The sequence below is a fragment of the Trichoderma ghanense genome (assembly GCF_004382785.1).
Source record: "Trichoderma ghanense strain CCMA-1212 chromosome Unknown scaffold_0, whole genome shotgun sequence".
NCBI lineage: Eukaryota > Fungi > Ascomycota > Sordariomycetes > Hypocreales > Hypocreaceae > Trichoderma > Trichoderma ghanense.
In genome coordinates this window covers 3,612,238-3,629,899 of record NW_027395663.1, presented here as the reverse complement: position 1 = coordinate 3,629,899, position 17,662 = coordinate 3,612,238, and the positions used below count along the sequence as shown (strand labels likewise).

At 53.9% G+C, this 17,662-nt stretch overlaps 6 protein-coding genes across 6 annotated transcripts; 5 read left to right on the top strand and 1 right to left on the bottom strand.

The window, feature by feature from the left end:
• Nucleotides 1-146: 146 nt before the first annotated feature.
• On the top strand, nt 147-1,805 carry CCMA1212_001267 (Putative amidohydrolase YtcJ; the record flags this gene model as incomplete). Its single annotated transcript, XM_073698700.1, has 1 exon — nt 147-1,805. The coding sequence occupies one exon, from the start codon at nt 147-149 to the stop codon at nt 1,803-1,805; it is 1,659 nt and encodes a 552-aa protein (XP_073563399.1).
• Nucleotides 1,806-4,118: 2,313 nt separating this feature from the next.
• Nucleotides 4,119-5,348, bottom strand: CCMA1212_001266 (uncharacterized protein; the record flags this gene model as incomplete). Its single annotated transcript, XM_073698699.1, has 3 exons — nt 4,119-4,295; nt 4,359-4,712; nt 4,983-5,348. The coding sequence occupies 3 exons, from the start codon at nt 5,346-5,348 to the stop codon at nt 4,119-4,121; spliced, it is 897 nt and encodes a 298-aa protein (XP_073563019.1).
• A 1,164-nt stretch (nt 5,349-6,512) lies between these two features.
• CCMA1212_001265 (uncharacterized protein) lies at nt 6,513-6,695 on the top strand (the record flags this gene model as incomplete). The annotated part of the gene is made up of 1 exon (XM_073698698.1): nt 6,513-6,695. One exon carries the CDS (start codon nt 6,513-6,515, stop codon nt 6,693-6,695), a length of 183 nt encoding a protein of 60 aa, XP_073563400.1.
• Nucleotides 6,696-7,833: 1,138 nt separating this feature from the next.
• Nucleotides 7,834-9,318, top strand: CCMA1212_001264 (uncharacterized protein; the record flags this gene model as incomplete). The annotated part of the gene is made up of 3 exons (XM_073698697.1): nt 7,834-8,052; nt 8,211-8,689; nt 8,772-9,318. The coding sequence occupies 3 exons, from the start codon at nt 7,834-7,836 to the stop codon at nt 9,316-9,318; spliced, it is 1,245 nt and encodes a 414-aa protein (XP_073563401.1).
• A 3,413-nt stretch (nt 9,319-12,731) lies between these two features.
• CCMA1212_001263 (uncharacterized protein) lies at nt 12,732-13,126 on the top strand (the record flags this gene model as incomplete). Its single annotated transcript, XM_073698696.1, has 2 exons — nt 12,732-12,737; nt 12,788-13,126. 2 exons carry the CDS (start codon nt 12,732-12,734, stop codon nt 13,124-13,126), a joined length of 345 nt encoding a protein of 114 aa, XP_073563402.1.
• Nucleotides 13,127-14,785: 1,659 nt separating this feature from the next.
• Nucleotides 14,786-17,194, top strand: CCMA1212_001262 (Catalase-peroxidase; the record flags this gene model as incomplete). The annotated part of the gene is made up of 3 exons (XM_073698695.1): nt 14,786-15,112; nt 15,174-15,545; nt 15,614-17,194. 3 exons carry the CDS (start codon nt 14,786-14,788, stop codon nt 17,192-17,194), a joined length of 2,280 nt encoding a protein of 759 aa, XP_073563403.1.
• Between the last annotated feature and the right edge of the window lie 468 nt (nt 17,195-17,662).

Sequence of the window (17,662 nt, the reverse complement as noted above, 5' to 3'; positions counted from 1 at the left end):
CGGCTTCTAGTCCGCTTCCCCACGTCCTCCGGCTTGCGGTTGCGTGACATTTCATGTTCAGCTGAAACAGACACAAACATTCAGTGCTTTACTTGTGATTTTCCTGGACGAAAAGTGAGATTTTTTATTGGAAAGAGGTCAGCAAAATGGGTGAATTACACGGCTCACGAGGCTTCAGCGTGCTGGTCAACGGAAAGGTATACCAGTCTCCAGACTCCAACACGGCGGACGTCGGCCCCTCCTTTGCAGAATGCATGATCATAAGGGACGGCGTCATTCAATATGTCGGCCCAGAGGCAGATGCCGAGGTGGAAGCTGCCAAAGCTGCCGGCGCCACGATCAAAGATCTGGACAATCACACAGTTCTCCCGGGGTTCATCGACGGCCACTTGCACATCCTGCTGCTTGGACAGTCGCTTGCCAAGGTTGGCTTGGAGGCATGCAAGAACCTGGAGGATATTCGAGCAGAGATCAAACAGTATGCCGCGGCCCATCCAGACGTGCCCCGTATCTTCTGCCGTGGCTGGATGCATAGCATGACCCCCGAGGGCGTCGATTCCACGCTCCTGGACGACCTGGACAAAAGGCCCATCTTTGTTGATACCAAAGACTTGCACTCGACGTGGTGCAACACGGCAGGCCTGGACGAGGTCCGCCGCGTCATGAACATTGCAGAGGATGCCCCCGATCCCGCGGGAGGAACGTTCCAGCGCGGGAAAGACGGCAAACTCAACGGCGTCTTCAACGAGAGCGCCGTGTTCGAGTACATCTGGCCTTTTACGGCCAAGGTGGCGTCCATCAAGGAGCGCAAGGAAGCCATCAAGGCTGCTATCAAGGCGTTCAACGCCGCTGGCTACACGGGAATGGTCGACATGGCCATGGACGAGACCATCTGGGAGCCTCTGGTTGCTCTCCGGAATGAAGAAGGACTAGGGGGGATGCGAATCGCTGCGTATTGGCTCATGAAGCCGAGTGACTCCCTGGAGGATGTGATTCCGCAGGTCGATCGTGCAGTCGAACTCGCGGGACAGTACAACTCGCGCACTACTCCGGACTGCCGCATCGTCGGCATCAAGGTCATCTGCGATGGTATTATCGATGCGTGTACCGCCTCGCTAACAGAGCCGTACTCTACGGGAGTGTCTCCTGACCCGATCTGGTCCGAGGAGTTCCTCCATGCCATCGTGTCCAAGGCTCATGCTGCAGGGCTCCAGGTTGCGCTACATGCCATCGGCAACCGGACCATTCGCATGGCCATCGATGTCCTGGAGAAGAATACAGACCGTTCGCGTCGTCCGAGGATTGAGCATCTCGAGGTCTCTGACCCAGCAGATGCACTGCGTCTCGGAAAGCTGGGCATCACGGCGTCGATCCAGCCAGTTCACTCGGATCCCGCCATCTTACGAGCCTGGCCGAGACTCATTGGCGAGCACCGCTGCAAGAGAGCCTTTGCGTACCGCGAGTTTGCGGACGGAGGCGCGCCTCTGGCCCTCGGCTCGGACGCCCCGACGGCTCCTCATCTGCCCATCCCGAACATGTACGTGGCCACGACGAGAAGATCGTACCGTGAGCCGGGCCTGCAGACTGTGGTCAATCCCGAGTTTGCGCTCACGGTATGCCAGAGCGTCGTGGCGGCGACGCATGGATCGGCGTACTCTGTGTTTGCGGACGAGTGGACGGGCAGCTTGAGAAAGGGGCTCAAGGCGGATTTTGCGATCTGCGATGTCGAGCTTGAGGCGGAGAGGCTGATCAGGGGCGTCGTGAGGGAGACTTGGTTTGAGGGGAGGCAGGTCTACAGGGCGTAGAAGTCAGATATATTACGTTGAGAGGTTTAGCGAACGAAGATGAGTTTGGAGCAACTGCTTGGTCTGAGAACAACGAGCGAGGACATTGATTGGCAATGCTGAAAACAACTCGGATATTGATTGGCAATATCTCTATTATGTGATCGATCATTTATCCATGGTAACGGAATGGATACTGACGAGAGCTACACGTGTTTGACAGCATGTATGTACCGTCCAGCATCTTCGCCTCTTAGTTACCGTGATGCTTAAGAGTACACATATAGAAAGGACTACCAAGGCTAGCTCTGCGCTGAGAAACAACCGGCAGTCACAGCAAAAGTTGCTTTCAATGAGTGTTTGTTCGAGAACCTTCGACGCCTGTAAATGCATTCGCGATATACTCCAGTGACTTACAAGTTGTCATCGAGATCAGCACGGCCGTTGATCGCGTACCCAGACCCAAAGTTTCCCATGACAATCGTTCCACAGCCCATCCCCTACTCCTGCAGAAGTCTCTTTTTTTTTTTCGGTGTCACATCTAAAAATACAGGCTTCGAACTCACAGGGCCTGGAGCTGACTCGAGCATTCCCGTCGGCCGCACATTAACAATTAAATCCCGATCGCCACCAGCAAAAGGCCTTGCAGCAGGCTGAGGAGTAGCTTCCATCGCTTATACGGTAGTAATGAGCCCTGCCCAGAGCCCTCGGAAATGTCATTGCGAGCAACAAAGGAGCGTTTCTTCTTCCGCTTTGGTGCGGAATAGATCAGCCCCCCCCCAAAGATGGAAGCCTGGAACGCCACCTGTAACTCGAGCGGTCTTGGCCTGCTTCGAGGCTGCAAGTTTTGCCGATTCGACGGCTCATTCCTCAGCTGTTAGAGCATTGTAGACTTACTATCTGGAACGTGTGGCAGTCAAAGGGCATGTCCGAGCAGCTCCGCAAACGGGTCATGAGTTGTGCGTGTTATAACATTGGCTTGATTGGGCGAGGAAAACTGGCGTATCTTCACACCCCCTGGTTCAGTGTTCGAGGACAACGGAAGAAGGACGCGAACAGAAAAGATGGCTTGACGGCCCGAGGTTTTGGTGGGAAGAAAAGGGGATTCCCGTCTGCCCATCACCCGTTTGTGGCGGCGACATCTTACGACTTGCGGCCTCGGCCTTTGAGCCGCCCTCTTGATTCAGGCACGCTACATACTTCATGCTTTTAGCCTTCTTGCTCATTGGTCGCAAGCTGGTCAAAACGGCTTCTTTAGCAGCATTCCCAGCTGAAAGCGGGAGGCTTTCCTATTGGCAGGGATCAATAAAGAACCTTTTTTCCGCGCGAAGGATCCGGGCTTCGCAGCCCAGGGTTACCACCACACACAGCTTGCCCAGGTTCGTCTGTTGCTGGGGTCTCTTCCTTCCCAGCTATTCGGATTCGCAATTAGGAACCATCATCCCCCCCCATGCTGCAGTGAGAACTCAAAAACCAACATTGTCATTTATTTCCCCCTCCTCCCTCCCCCCCCCCTATGACAAAGAACTACGAACGGGAGGATTGCCAACCTTGGACAACGGCTCGGCTCCAGCCTAGCCGGGAAGCAGTCTAACTGATCGCCATTCGGGGCCCCTTGAAGCGCACACATTACAGATAGAATAAGATGCTGGAGGGCTTCTTGGCTTCCTCTTTTTCATCTAGTTGCCTGCGCCGGTCGAACGGCTTTGCATGGATCAGTGGTTCGGTAGTGTTCGACGGCGCTGAAGGCCGAGACCGAACCCCTGCAAGAACTCAAAGACCACGGATCTCTGGTTCGTAGGACAAATTTGGGGCGGGGGCCCAGCTGTTTGACCGCTTTGGCTCACATATCGTCCGCCCCATCTCGCGCGGGTGGATACGTGAGTGGACTTCGGGAGAGGCTTTCGGGCCTTGTTCTGGAGTTGGCCGATGCATCAGCTAGACTTGCGCGGAGCGACGGTCGCATAGCTAGAGTTACGAGTAGCTCGTTGTAGGCAAGTTTCACACCATCTCGATGGAAGCAATGCCTTATGAGGCTGTGGACGAAGGATACGGAAGTCTGCTTTGAGAAGGATCGTCGACCGTTAGATAGAGCTATGCAATCGATGGAGGAGCAGCCGTTGTCTAGCTGAACATTTATAATGGTGACTGTTATTTAGTATCATATTGGGGGGAAGCGAGGTGGAGCTTCCATCTCATCTCATGGGTACAGTAGTCCCCTCATATCAGATCTTGAATCTATGCATTGTCCTGGTATAGAGTAGCACTGCGTATATGGTATCTAATAACGACTTTGATATTGCGAGCTCAAAACTTCATTCCTTCGTTAGACTCTCACAGCGCAGAGTACTTGTTAATCAGCTGCAGAAGCTTCGCATCCACGACCTTGGGAGTCGTGGCATTCAGGTAGTGACCACCATCGGTAAAGGACAGATCCGTCTCGACGGAAGACGTCAAGAGCTTGATGTGATCCTTTGGCACCTCGATGCCGTAGACGGGATCCTGGTTACCCTGTGAAAATGGTCAATATCATCGGACCGAGACAAAGGCCGGCTGCGAGAGCTGAAAACTCACCTGAACCCAGTAGACAGGGCACTTGATGTCCTGCACCCGCCTCAGCAGGCCGTCTCGCTCCAGGAGGTTGAGGAAGGCTCCGCGCAGCTTCTTCCGTCCGTTATCGCCGGAGTAGACCTTGTTGAGCGTGGCCTTCCAGAAGTCCGCCGCCTCGGGGGTGATGACGCCCGAGAAGCCAATGTTGACGACGCTCTCCCGCAGACCCTCGTCGATGAGGAAGTCGGGCGTCGGCTCGGCGCTGAACAGGCTGTCGACCACGGGGCCCAGCGTCGTGGCGGGATCCCAGCATCCCTTCTCCCGAGAGGCGGCCGACTCGTAGTCGAGCGAGCTGCCGAGGATCATGAGACCCTGAATCTGTAGTCGAGCATGTCCACGGTTAGCCCTCGTATTCCGAGGAGGAACTTCTTTGCAGCACTATTACTGCTTGTAGTAATAGTACAAGCAGGTTCTTGTTTTTAGGCGAAGGAGCAGGTGAGACACGCCAAACGGAGCTGAAGCCGTGCAGTAGTCGTGGAGAAAACTGGGGAGGGGAATACGACAGGGATGGGGAGCAGTTCGATTGGAATCAAAAGTCCATATATATAAGAAGAGATGAGAGAAGCGAAACAGCTGGCTCAAACGTACTCTCTCGGGTGCCACGAGGGCCATTCTGGCAACGATCCATCCTCCCTGGCTGGTGCCCAGGGCAAAGGCCTTCTTGATGCCCAGAGCATCCAGCACCTGGATGGCCATGATGGCCGTGTCCCAGTAGGTAAAGTGTTCCGCCGTGGTCTCGGTGGCTCCATGGCCAAGGGGCTCGATGGCGAGCAGGTTGGCCGCGTCTGTGAGGTCCTTGTTGCCGAACTGTGTGTCGTACAAGGCAGAGGTCATGCACATGGAGTTGATGAGCACGACGGTAGGCTTGGTGTGATCGACGGCACCGTTGGAGAGGCGGTAGCCGGCAGTGATTCCGCCAAGATGCGGCACTCTGATGGTGGTTCCGGCAGTCATGGTGAGAAAGTGGAGGTTTGTGGTCTGCTGCAAAGGTGTCTAGTAGGATCTCTTAGTGAGAGTAGTACTGTAGTAGTCGAGGCGGGCTCAAGGGGCTTCGGTTGCTTCTGTTTCCTTTCGTCCTTTCTTTTCTTCGTTTCGGTTCGGTCAAGAGTCGAGAGAGTCTGGCAAAGGCGTGGGGGACTAAGTATTTACTTGTAGGACAGGCTACACAGGCCATTGAGCATGGCATGACCGGATCCCGGGGCAAAAAAGGGAGCCGTCTCAACGCCTCCAAGCGCGTCTTTGAGTTGAGCCTCGGCCTCCCCTCCCCCAAACCATTGAGACCAAGCCTGGGCGGGGGGTTGAAACCACAATGCGTGGGCATGAATTTGCCCCGACCCGCATCTGCCCTGGCGGTGAGAACACGGCGAGGAATCTCGGGAAAGGAAACTAATATCCAATATCTTGCCTCTCGGGCTCAACGATGGGGGAGGGGGGACAAGAGGCAAGGCCGGTTCTGCCACGGGAGTAGATTGTGGACTGCTGGGTTCACTGTTGTAGCACTAGCCGTTGGCCAGCCAGTCGGATGGGTGACATGACACATGCATGTTCCCTGCAGGCTGTTGCTGCTTTGGGCATGTCCATGGATATCAAGGCCCAGGCGGTTGTTTCAGGGTTATCTTTCCTGTTCCTGATCGAGATGCCGGTGACGTGCCTGTATCGAGTTGGCCATGCCACCGCAACCGCATAATACTGGAAGCCCCGTGTTCCTGAACCGAGTCAAGCCCATGTGCCATCTGGGATGGATCGAGCAATGCATTCCCTCGTCCATGCTTCTTCATGCCGCTGCTCAATGGTTCGTCCGGCAACTAGTTCTACCTGGTCCTTGTGCGAGCTGGACTGGAGCAATCCCGGGAATGTGCGGAAATGGAGGGCATTCAGCACAAGGAGAGTGGCGGAGTTTTGCATGCACCTGTAGCTCGAAGACGCCTAGCTCGACCCTCACCACACAAACAGGCAGCTCTACCAAGAACTGAGCTACACAGCGAGCACGCACAGCTTCATTCTGCATTCATTCTAGTTTGTCAAGCCACCTACGAGACCTCAACTGCTCGAGCAGACGGTCCGCCCCTATCCTCCACTTGGTTCCTGTGCGCTAGACGAGACTGAGAGTAGCAGCAGATGCCAGTCGAGAAGAAGATCCCCATTGGTCTGGCGCAGGGCTTCTCCCGGCCGGAGCGAGAAGGAACTTGGAAAGCCGTCCAGGAACTTGCAGGAAGCCTTGCCCATAAGCCGCGGGCAATGACTCGCATCCCCGGCACTCAGACGCCTCGGGGCTTCTACCGTCGAAATGGCACAGTATAGATGAATTAATTCATACATACGAGCTTCTTGGCAGATTTCTTCCCGCGCCGCACCAATGGCACCTCCGATCTGCGCTGCACAGGGATAATCTTTCATACATACTACTACTGTACATATCTACAGTAATAATACGACGCGCGCCCAGTTCAAGTTCGCCATTCTCTGTTTGACGCGAGAAAGGAAGAACAAGGGCAAAAGAAGATTGGGATTTGCCGGACTGTTTTGTGCTCTTCTTCGAGCCCTTCAGCCCAGTCTCCTTCCCACTTCAGGATGGGATGGAACCAGGACTCTGGTCTATATAAGTGGGAGCCAAACCGAGCCACCGTATGTACTGTACGTATTTACGAGGTACGAGGCACGAGGGTGACCCTTGCATGCCTTTCTTCAGCAGTTCGCTAACCCACGTGAGCCGCTGATCCTGTCAGATTATTATTTGGCATTGGCTTTTGATAATTCCTCCGTCGCCCCCAATGGACTGTGGAATTGTTTGTCTGCCGAATATGGATACTACCTACCTAAACTTGTAGTGAGGTCGAGGCGACTGCTTGCTTTCTTCTACATGTGTATACGGATGAACTTGCCCCTGAACAAGCATGTCGTGATAGGCAGCGGCTTCGAGCCGCCATGGGGGCGGCCGTTGCTTTGCATGAGTTGATGAGGCACCAAACGACTGATCGTCGTCATTCTCCGGTTACGAATCGTGGTCTAGCGAGTCGCGCTGCCGCACAGCTTTCGGCTATCCTCACGGGCAAAGGGGAGCCTCTTCCACAATTCATATCCTGAACCCACCGTCATGGTGTCCACAATCATAGAGGTACATCGCCACCCCTGGCATGAACCCGGTATTAGCGTCAAGCACCTTAGTTGACAAGAGGAACACTAACTGAAAAGTCAAGGGGCATGATAGGCGAAGCAAACCGGACGCCAGAAGGCAGGCGAGAGAAGGGGAAAAAAAAGAGTGCAGTAGAGGAAGCAACCTTGGAAGTACAACTACTCGGCAGGAGGATTACATGTATGAAAGAGGACCTCGCGCCGCCCTCTCCAGCTCCGGGTCCCCATTTCCCTTCTTCTCCCCTCTGAATCGAGAGAGCCCGCATACTTGATCCATCCATTCGAACATCGAACCTCGGAATGCTCCATGGCTCCAGTTGAAGAACTCGTCGTGAGGGGGGATGACAGCCCGTCGGTCCTCCCAGGCCTGCCGGGCTACAATCCCGAGAACCTCCAGCCATGGACCGTGCAAGTAGTGACGGCGATGACGATCCTGGCCGTCGGCTGCGTGATTCTGCGAATCGTCAGTCGCCGGCTCAGAAAGCAGAAGCTTGAATGGGACGACAGAATGATCATCTTCTCAGTGGTTGGTTGCCCTCTCCAGCGTGCCACGTCTTGTTATTCTTCATGCAACATACAGCAGAGCGAGGAGGACAATCTACTACCGGTCGTCTCTTCTTTTGCTCCTTTTCGTTGGTATCACACCTCGAGAAGCAAAGAAGCTAAACATGTATCGAATCCTAGGGCTGGTATCTAGTCGTCATCGGCTTCATCTTCGCCATGTACGACAACGGCATGGGCCTCCACGCGGACAAGGTCCCGCCCACGAGAATCGTCATGATGGCAAAGTGGCTCGTGGTGGCCGAAATCCTCTACGCCTGGAACCTTGGCTGGACCAAGATCAGTCTCCTGCTCATGTACTACCGCATCTTCCACGTGCCCTACTTCAAGAAGATGGCCTGGGCGGTGGGCGGCTTCGTCATGATCTGGGTCGTCACCATCACCTTCCTCTTCATCTTCATCTGCGTCCCCGTCGAGAAGCTGTGGTATCCTGACATCCCGGGCCACTGCATCAACCAGGTCGGCACCTGGATTGCCAATGCTTCGTCCACCATCTTTACGGACCTGGCCATCCTGGTCTTGCCCGTGCCGCAGATCTGGAATCTCCAGCTGAGGACTGCAGAGAAGATGGGTCTGACTTTTGCCTTTGGCTTGGGTTTCTTGTATGTTGAAGCGGCGTCCTCTCAGAGCCAGCTCCTGAGCGTCCCCCCTATTTGAGGTTACATGTACTAACGCGTCTTTCAGCGTGGTCTTCGCCTCTGCATACCGCACCTCGGTGCTCTTCACCTACAGCAACTCGGATCCTACTTACACCCTCGCCCCGACGGTCGGCTGGACAGTCATCGAGATCTCTGCCGGCATCATTTCCGCCTGTCTCCCCACTCTCCTGCCCGTCATCCGCCTCTTCCTCAAGAGCATCGGCATCAAGCGCAACTTCTTCTCCCCGAGCCGCGGCGGAACCAGCGGCAAGTCGTCCAACCTCAACAGCAAAATGTCCGGCCCCAGCCAGAACAGGAGCGTCAACGCCCTCGACGACTCGTCGCGCAGAGCCAACGGCAACGCCTTTTACCGCCTCGACGACGAGACCGAGTCCGACGAAGGCTTCGTCGTGGATTCGCAGCAGGTTGTCATGAACTCCAAGTTCAGACCAGATACCAAAGGGTATGAAGACACTTTCAAGGCTTTCCAAACCAACCAAAGCGAAGCTGGGGCTAACCTTACCAGTGACGATATTCCACTGAACGGGATTCGGGTCCAGACGGAGTATGAGCAAACGACTAGTCCTAGGTAAATCACAGTTTTTGAAAAACGCGCGGGCGTATCGAGTTTGTTCGGTTATTTTCCTTTATTCGCTCGTTTAATTTCCAGGGAATCCATGGTTCCTGTGTGTCGCATTTTAGAAATCGGTTCTAGACAATATGGCATCGGAAGGGGAGAATCTGGCAATGGGCTTGTTGCGGGTTCAAGATATCGGCTTCTGCGAAGTAATACACCATCGTTGGCAAGCGATTGAGTTTGGGTTTGACATAATGTTTGGAGATACCACTGAAGTTAGTTGGGACAATTGATACACGTTTGGGTTGTTCTCAAGGGTTCTTTTTCTTCTTCTTCTTCTTCATGTCGACTGACGAATAAGTGGTGTTGTGCTTGTTGCCACGATCTCTCCCCTGGCCAAGTCTATACAAGGAACGCCTTTAACTCACCTCCGATGATTATGGAGGGGGTTATCCAGCCAAACAGTTGAAGTCTGCTGCTCAAAATCGAACAGCTATACTTTACAATCCAGCCGGGCGGAGCCGAATCTGATTTCGCCGGTCTGATGGACAGGCTTAATTGAACGAACTTTAATCTCTATAGCAGAGGCAATCAGGAGAGCTGGTCCGCTGAAGACTTGAAAGCAACACAAATCATGACCCATATGGAAGATGGCCAGTGGAAAAAGCTGGAGAAAAGGATTCTGAAATCGATGTCCGCGAAATATGTTTTGCTGAGGCAAGCCAGGCAGCACTCGGGGTCTGTGGAAGCAAGCATGCCCATTCCATGTGATTGTTCGTTAACATGATTCTTGGGGCTTTGACAAAATCCACGATGACCTGATGTTATGCCTTTGTTCTGCATCAGAAGTTATCCCTCGAATGTACAAGATATTCACTGCCGTTTCGACTGTTACCCAGGGAAAACGGAGCCCTGCCGTTTCCATCGCAAATTGTCTCTTTGGGCAATTACCCGTTTCGGCCTGTCTTATGGAGAGACAACCACACACCGATCCATCTCCGTGGATTCTTCTGCTCCGTAGACCGGTTCGCCATTCCTAGAATGTCCGCAGAAGTAGGAAAGACGCGTCCTATGAATTTACAGACAGGTCGGTCTGGGTTCGAACAGAAAGAAAACAAACTTTGTTCGTGATCGAATTGCCAAGTGGAGACCTACGCAAGCCATACCGCTGGCCTGGTTCCATAGACGGCTATGATCTTTATAGCATCTCGTATGTGTCTGACTAGAAGAAGACACGAATCAGTTGGCAACGTCTTCAAGGGCAAAGGGGGAGAAGAAGGATAGTGATAGCACGGAAGTCTAAGACATAGCACTTATACGCTCCTACAAGACCCATCCGGAGTACGCAAAAGCTCCTTACCCATATCATGGCAACCACTCAGACAGCCCCAACGCAGTACTTCACCGCCGCTGAAACATGCCTACCGCCGCATCGGTCCGTCAGAGGGCCTTTCCCTCGTTTTGCAGGCCTGGTTGCGTTCAAACACGGATCTTTAGGGTCCTCTCCTCACAACAACCTCTCAGCAAAGCGACCGGTGACCATTCTCGACCAATCCGGCGTGACACGTAGCAGCGGTACGATTGCTACGACTTACCATAACTGGGCAGACTGTCAGATCAAATCTCACGGACGCCCCTTGGCATCGACCATTACGACGTTGCCGGCTTCTCGATGGGCGGTCTGTCCTCTCAACTTGTGGCCTTGACGGTACCGCATCAGGTCCGAAAGTTTGTTCTCATGGCAACTACTGCGGCAATTCCTCGCGAAGGGTCAGACGTTGGCGGTATCGTTTGGCCACGAGAAGAGGCACCACCAGGGTTTATGGAGGTTCTTTCAAGTGTTGAAGAAGGAAATTCTGCAGATGTGAAGCATACCATTACCCATACATTCTTTTATCAGACCGACGATGGTCGGGAGGCAGCACAAGGATGGTGGAACCGCATCAATGAGCGAAAACTTGAAGCACCGCTCCTTGCAGCTCCTCGATGCCAAGAGCACGGCTCAGCCAGTCGAAGCCATGAATAATTGGAGCGCGCCAGAAAAGTCTGATACTTGCAATCGTCTGGGGGAATTGGAGTTGCCGGTTCATGTGATGGACGGTGATGACGACGTTCTTGTGCCAGCAAGCCGTAGCTGGGAGCTGGCCAAGAATATACCCAACTCTCAGCTCATCATTCACCCCAATGCTGGACACGGCTTTCTGTTTCAGTACGCTGAGCTTACGGCTACAACACGTCAACATGTTTCTCGATGTTAAGCATTGAATGTCTTGTTGACAACGAAGTGAAAGAGAGTGCAAGAGAATCAGAGCTGCTCTGGGCTCTAGTGACATAGAAGGCTATAGAAATTGGTCAGAGAGTCATGGTACCAAACATCGAGGGATGCATAAACAAAGTAGGCTTCAACATGAGCAGACAATCAGCAGGTATGGGAGTCGATTCACCAACTTGGTGGTGTCAGACTCGACCATTGCCCAGACTTTATAGGCTCGTGAAATACAGACAAAAGCTGACGTTCGTCTGGCTATTGATCACGATTCTTAGACCACCCATACATATAACAAGAAGGAAGAGGCACTTCTCGGCGTGTTTTAGAAGCATCTCACTCGCTCAGCGGTCGACATCTCTTTTCTGCCGAGATCCCATTTAGGAATGTCATTCCAATTCCCCGCACGGAGAATTGGTCGAAGTAGCCCTTTGCACATATTTGCATGATATCCCACTTCACGCAGCAATTGGTAAGAGTTTGCTACTAAAGAGATTGATTGCCCAGAGTGGGAGCGGGCGCGGAGGCAGTGAGTTATTTTGGCTATACACGGAGTTCCACATACATCATGCTACTATGCTATGCATGTTCCTTATTTGAACGTTTAACGAGACAAATAGCTCCGGAAGCGATTTGACAGAGCGCGGTCGAATCAAACGGCATCTCTCAGCAACCCATAACGACTGGTTTGTTCGCTTAGTTCCGGGCTTGATAAGTAAACAACTCCCGTTTGAACATCTTGTCAACTGCGTCCTCGTCCAGCCACACATCAACGATATTATCCAATGTGACACGTCATGGAAAACACCACAGCACCACGAGGCAGAATAGAGCAATTTTCCCGATAGATTACCATTGAATGCGTATCCGACTAGCTTGTATTCAATAGTCCAGTTAAATTGCATTGCAATTGCTCCGTCATATGGCGAGTCTCGGTGCTTATTCTGCAGCCTGCATTTATCGTCATCATATGCTTCCATCACCAGCCTTTTGGAGTCAAGCTTAGGCAGGCCTTCTATAATTAAACATCCTTGTCAGAGCTGTCAAGCTTCCTAGCTTCTACATGTACATAAAGAGACTTGTAGACCGCCTTTAACGAGAAAATCAGATACACGCCAGGCTGAATCCTCTCACAACACATGCAGAAGCAAACTCAGCACAAGATGAAGGTTTGACTCTCTTCTCAATCATCAACTTGAGCCGACTGATTCAACAGCAGGTCTTCGCACTCGCCTTTGCCCTCGTCAGCTTGGCCTCGGCCGCCCCCTCAGCAATCGCCAGCGTCGAGTACGAGCAGTGGTGGGATCCGGGCTGCAACGGCCGAGCCCTGCTGGGAGGCTCCCTGGCCCAAGGCTACTGCGTCCGCGTCGAGGATTTCCCCGGACAAAGCGTCAAGCTCACCGTGACGAGCCCATGCCCGGCCGGCACCTCGCCTCAGATTACGGTTTCCAGCTCGGATGACTGCGACAATGGCCCGGTTGATTGGACGTTTGGTGCGACGGGCGAGTGTATCGATGTGGCTATCCAGCCATCTGCAATTCACTTGAACTGTGTTTAGATGTGGCTGAGGGTGGATGAGGCATGACAAATTATGAAGCATCGGAGGGTATTGAGGAATCAGCGGGTGGTTTGTAAGGTCTCTTGATACGCGGAATAATTTCAAGAGTCTATACCAAGTCTCGAGGATAACGGAAGCTCTTCGAAGTCAGCTCTATGACTAAACAACTGTGGCAAGTCCATCGCATTCTGTCCGTATGGTTCTAAGTTGGGCGTCGATCGAACGTGATGTGCTAGAGCAGTTTTGCATATATAGTAGAAGCTGGTTCGCTTCAGGACACAAATACATGATGACAGGCATCCATCCATTCGTGTAGCCGGTGGCAGACTAGCGGCATTGGTTGGGCTGCACATTCGCGGGCAGCGTGTTGGTGGTTCTTGGTTGAGCAAAGCCTCCTAAGGAGCTCAGGCGAAGTCTGTGTTGGGAGTGCGATCTGTTCGCTTCATGCACGTAAGAACCATATCCCTTGCATCGATCGACTGACATGCTTTGAATGCCCCTTGTCTCAATAGTCACAATCGACGGCTCGCAAGTCTCCGATTGTTCCAGAAGAGGGCAATGGCAAACATGTGGGACAGAATGCGTGAGCTAGCGTGTAAGTGACCATTCGGGCAATTATCTGAGAGTGAGATGGATTGCAAGCCATCTACGAGATACAAAGTAAAGTACTACAGTTCAAGTCGACGAGATCACAGATACAATCGCAATTTGCCTTTCCATCAGAATCGCTGGCGGCGTATGTGATGTTCGAGCATCTTCGAACGGACTTTCAGAGTCCGAGTGGTCAGACACACTCGCGGAGAGTTCCCCTGCGTAGCAGATCGCAAATCGCCGGCAGCTACTGTAAAGAGGACACGCACAGCGAGGTGTCAAGTACGTAGCCCATGGCTAGCACGGGTGGTTGTGCACGGCTTTGGGTTAGCAGTGCGGAGAAGAGGAAGAGAAGCAATGGCCACAGTATACTGTACGCATTTAACAGGATCGCCGGACAACCAAAGTAATACCCAGAGCCCACCAATGCCAACGCCCCTCAAGCAACGTGCGAACCCGGATAGTTGCATCCGAAGCGAAGCGGCAGCGTCCACGTCCAGTCTCCTGATTCCCAGCACCGAGCTCGCCCCCCTTGCCCCGATTCGAACAGCTTCCACCCCTCCGCCAAGCTAAGAGACCCCGCCTGTTGCTCGAGGAGACGCGGGTCTTTGAAATTGCGAGGCTTCGGTTCGTCAGCACCGACGGCGATGACACAACCGCCGCCAATGGCGTTTCACCGCAGATCCAGATGAGGCCTGCGAGCGGCGTGATCGCGACATGGGCTGGGAGGCCGGTGACATGCTGGGGGAAACGCGGGGTTCGTTCCTCCAGGGAGTTCCAGACCCCTCCTCTTGTGGTTGTTTGGCGTCTCTCCTCCTCCTTGCTTGGCTTACAGGCCCTTATATGGTTTGCTGTTTCCTCCCTTTCTTCCTTGCTATTTCTCTTCCTCTTCCTTCTCTGTGTCCTTCTTTCCCTCGAGCTCATTAGTTAGCGGATCTCGACAAGTTCGGCCAAACATTGGGCTTGCACTTACACCAACACCACTACCAAGATACCCCTCGACTGCAACCCTTTTCTTCGTGTTCAGTTCAAAACCACCACAAAGAAAACAAAAGAACAATAGCAAAAATGGGCGAAAAGAAGTGCCCCGTCAGCCAAATCAACGCCGCAGGCCACGGTACCAGGAACAAGGACTGGTGGCCCGACTCCCTCAAGCTCAACATCCTCCGCCAGCACACAGACGTCACCAACCCGCTCGGACCCGACTTTGACTACCCGGCTGCCTTCAAGACCCTCGACTACGATGCCGTCAAGAAGGACCTTACAGCCCTGATGACCGATTCTCAGGATTGGTGGCCCGCCGACTTTGGCCACTACGGAGGTCTCTTTATCCGTCTGGCATGGCACAGCGCTGGCACATATCGTGTCACTGACGGCCGTGGCGGCGGTGGTCAAGTAAGATTTAATGTTCGAAGAATCGCAAATGAAATGTTACTAACTGATCGCCCGAAAACAGGGCCAACAACGATTCGCACCCCTCAACAGCTGGCCCGACAACGTGAGCTTGGACAAGGCTCGCCGTCTGCTGTGGCCCATTAAGCAAAAGTACGGCAGCAAGCTGTCGTGGGCTGATCTCCTCATTCTGTCTGGCAACGTGGCCCTCGAGTCCATGGGCTTCAAGACGATCGGATTCGCCGGCGGCCGTCCAGACACTTGGGAGGCCGACGAGGCTGCCTACTGGGGTAGCGAGACTACGTGGCTGGGCAACGATGTTCGATATGCCCACGGCCACGAGGGCACAAAGCCTGGCTCTCGCGGTGTCATTGACGCCGACGAGAAGGCGCACACTGACATTCACTCTCGCGAGCTGGAGACTCCCCTGGCCGCGGTATGTCTTCCCGCTCAATCACTTCTTAACCGCAACGAGCATCATACTGACTCCCATTCTCATTACAGGCGCACATGGGTTTGATCTATGTCAACCCAGAGGGTCCCGATGCCAGCGGTGACCCTGTGGCCGCTGCTCGTGATATCCGCGTCACCTTTGGCCGCATGGCCATGAACGACGAAGAGACCGTTGCGCTGATTGCTGGTGGCCACACCTTTGGCAAGACTCACGGAGCCGGTCCCTCGAGCCACGTTGGCCCCGAGCCTGCTGCCGCTCCCCTTGAGAACCAGGGCCTTGGCTGGGCCAACAGCTTCGGTACTGGAAAGGGCCCCGACACCATCACCAGTGGCCTGGAGGTGACGTGGACCAAGACCCCTACCAAGTGGAGCAACCAGTACCTGGAGTATCTCTTCAAGTACGACTGGGAGCTCACCACCAGCCCGGCCGGAGCCAAGCAGTATGTGGCCAAGAACGCCGAGCCCATCATCCCTCACGCCTATGATCCCAACAAGAAGCTACCGCCTACCATGCTGACGACGGATCTGGCGCTGCGCTTTGACCCTGCCTACGAGAAGATTTGCCGCCGCTTCCTGGAGCATCCGGATCAGTTCGCCGATGCCTTTGCAAAGGCCTGGTTCAAGCTGACGCACCGTGACATGGGACCCCTGAGCCGATACGTTGGCCCTGAAGTCCCCAAGGAGGAGTTTCCTTGGCAGGACCCCATCCCTCCCGTCAACTTTGCTCTGATCAACGAGAGCGATGTTGCTGCTCTCAAGAAGGAGATTCTCAACTCGGGCGTGGCTCCGTCCAAGCTCATCTCGACCGCGTGGGCGTCTGCCTCGACGTTCCGTGGCAGCGACAAGCGAGGCGGCGCCAACGGTGCCCGCATTCGTCTGGCGCCCCAGAAGGACTGGGAGGTCAACAACCCTCCTCAGCTGGCCGAGGTCCTGCAGGCGCTGGAGAAGATTCAGCAGAGCTTCAACAGCTCCCAGAGCGGCAACAAGAAGGTGTCGCTGGCCGATCTCATCGTCCTGGCTGGAGCTGCAGCCGTTGAGAAGGCGGCCAAGGATGCTGGACACGACATTACCGTCCCTTTCATCCCTGGCCGCAACGACGCCACCCAGGAGCAGACGGACGTTGAGTCTATTGGCCACCTGGAGCCCGTCGCCGATGGATTCCGCAACTACGGCAAGTCGACGCCCAGAGTCAAGCTGGAGCACTTCTTGGTCGACAGGGCCCAGCTCCTCACTCTCACCGTGCCCGAGCTGACTGTCCTCGTTGGCGGTCTGCGTGTCCTCGGCGCCAACTATGACGGATCGTCTCACGGTGTCTTCACCAACCGTCCCGGCGCGCTGACCAACGACTTCTTTGTCAACCTCTTGGACATGGGCACCGCCTGGAAGGCCAACCCCTCTGACGTTGATCTCTTTGAGGGCACCGACCGCAAGACTGGTGCAAAGAAGTGGACTGGCACCCGCGTCGATCTCATCTTTGGTGCTCACCCCGAGCTCCGCGCCGTTGCCGAAGTCTACGGCAGCTCCGACGGCGGCCACAAGTTTGTCAAGGACTTTGTAGCTGCTTGGACAAAGGTGTCGAACCTGGATCGCTTTGACCTGCCGAGAGACTCTCCATCCAGGCCTCGCTTGTGATTGAGCTTGCGCATCTACGCCACTCAGTGTTTTAGCAACTGAACAGACGCAAATGTGGCTGTATGCATTTCAAAGCAGAAACATTGAGTTAGGTGGATGAATAAATTGTAAAACTACATGTATAAATGCGTCCCATCTGATGTGATTCATCCGATAAGTTTGTTGATCAGCTGTTCTATCTGCAATCATCCCAAAATCACTGTGACCTCGAGTTCCATGAGAAACAATGATTTGCTGACGGTGTCAGAGTGTTTATATTATAACCCGGCTGAAAGACATTTGTGTGCTTCGGCACTCTACGCTCAGAGACTTTGTAGTGAATTGCCTTTATGAGGCTTATCGTCATATGAACGAAGAGACACAAGCAGAAACCATCTCCAGTCCTAGAAAAACGGTGGGGTTCGAAGCACTTGTCGAGTTCCCACCAATGGAGCATAACGCAACTACCATACTTGATGGATGTCCATC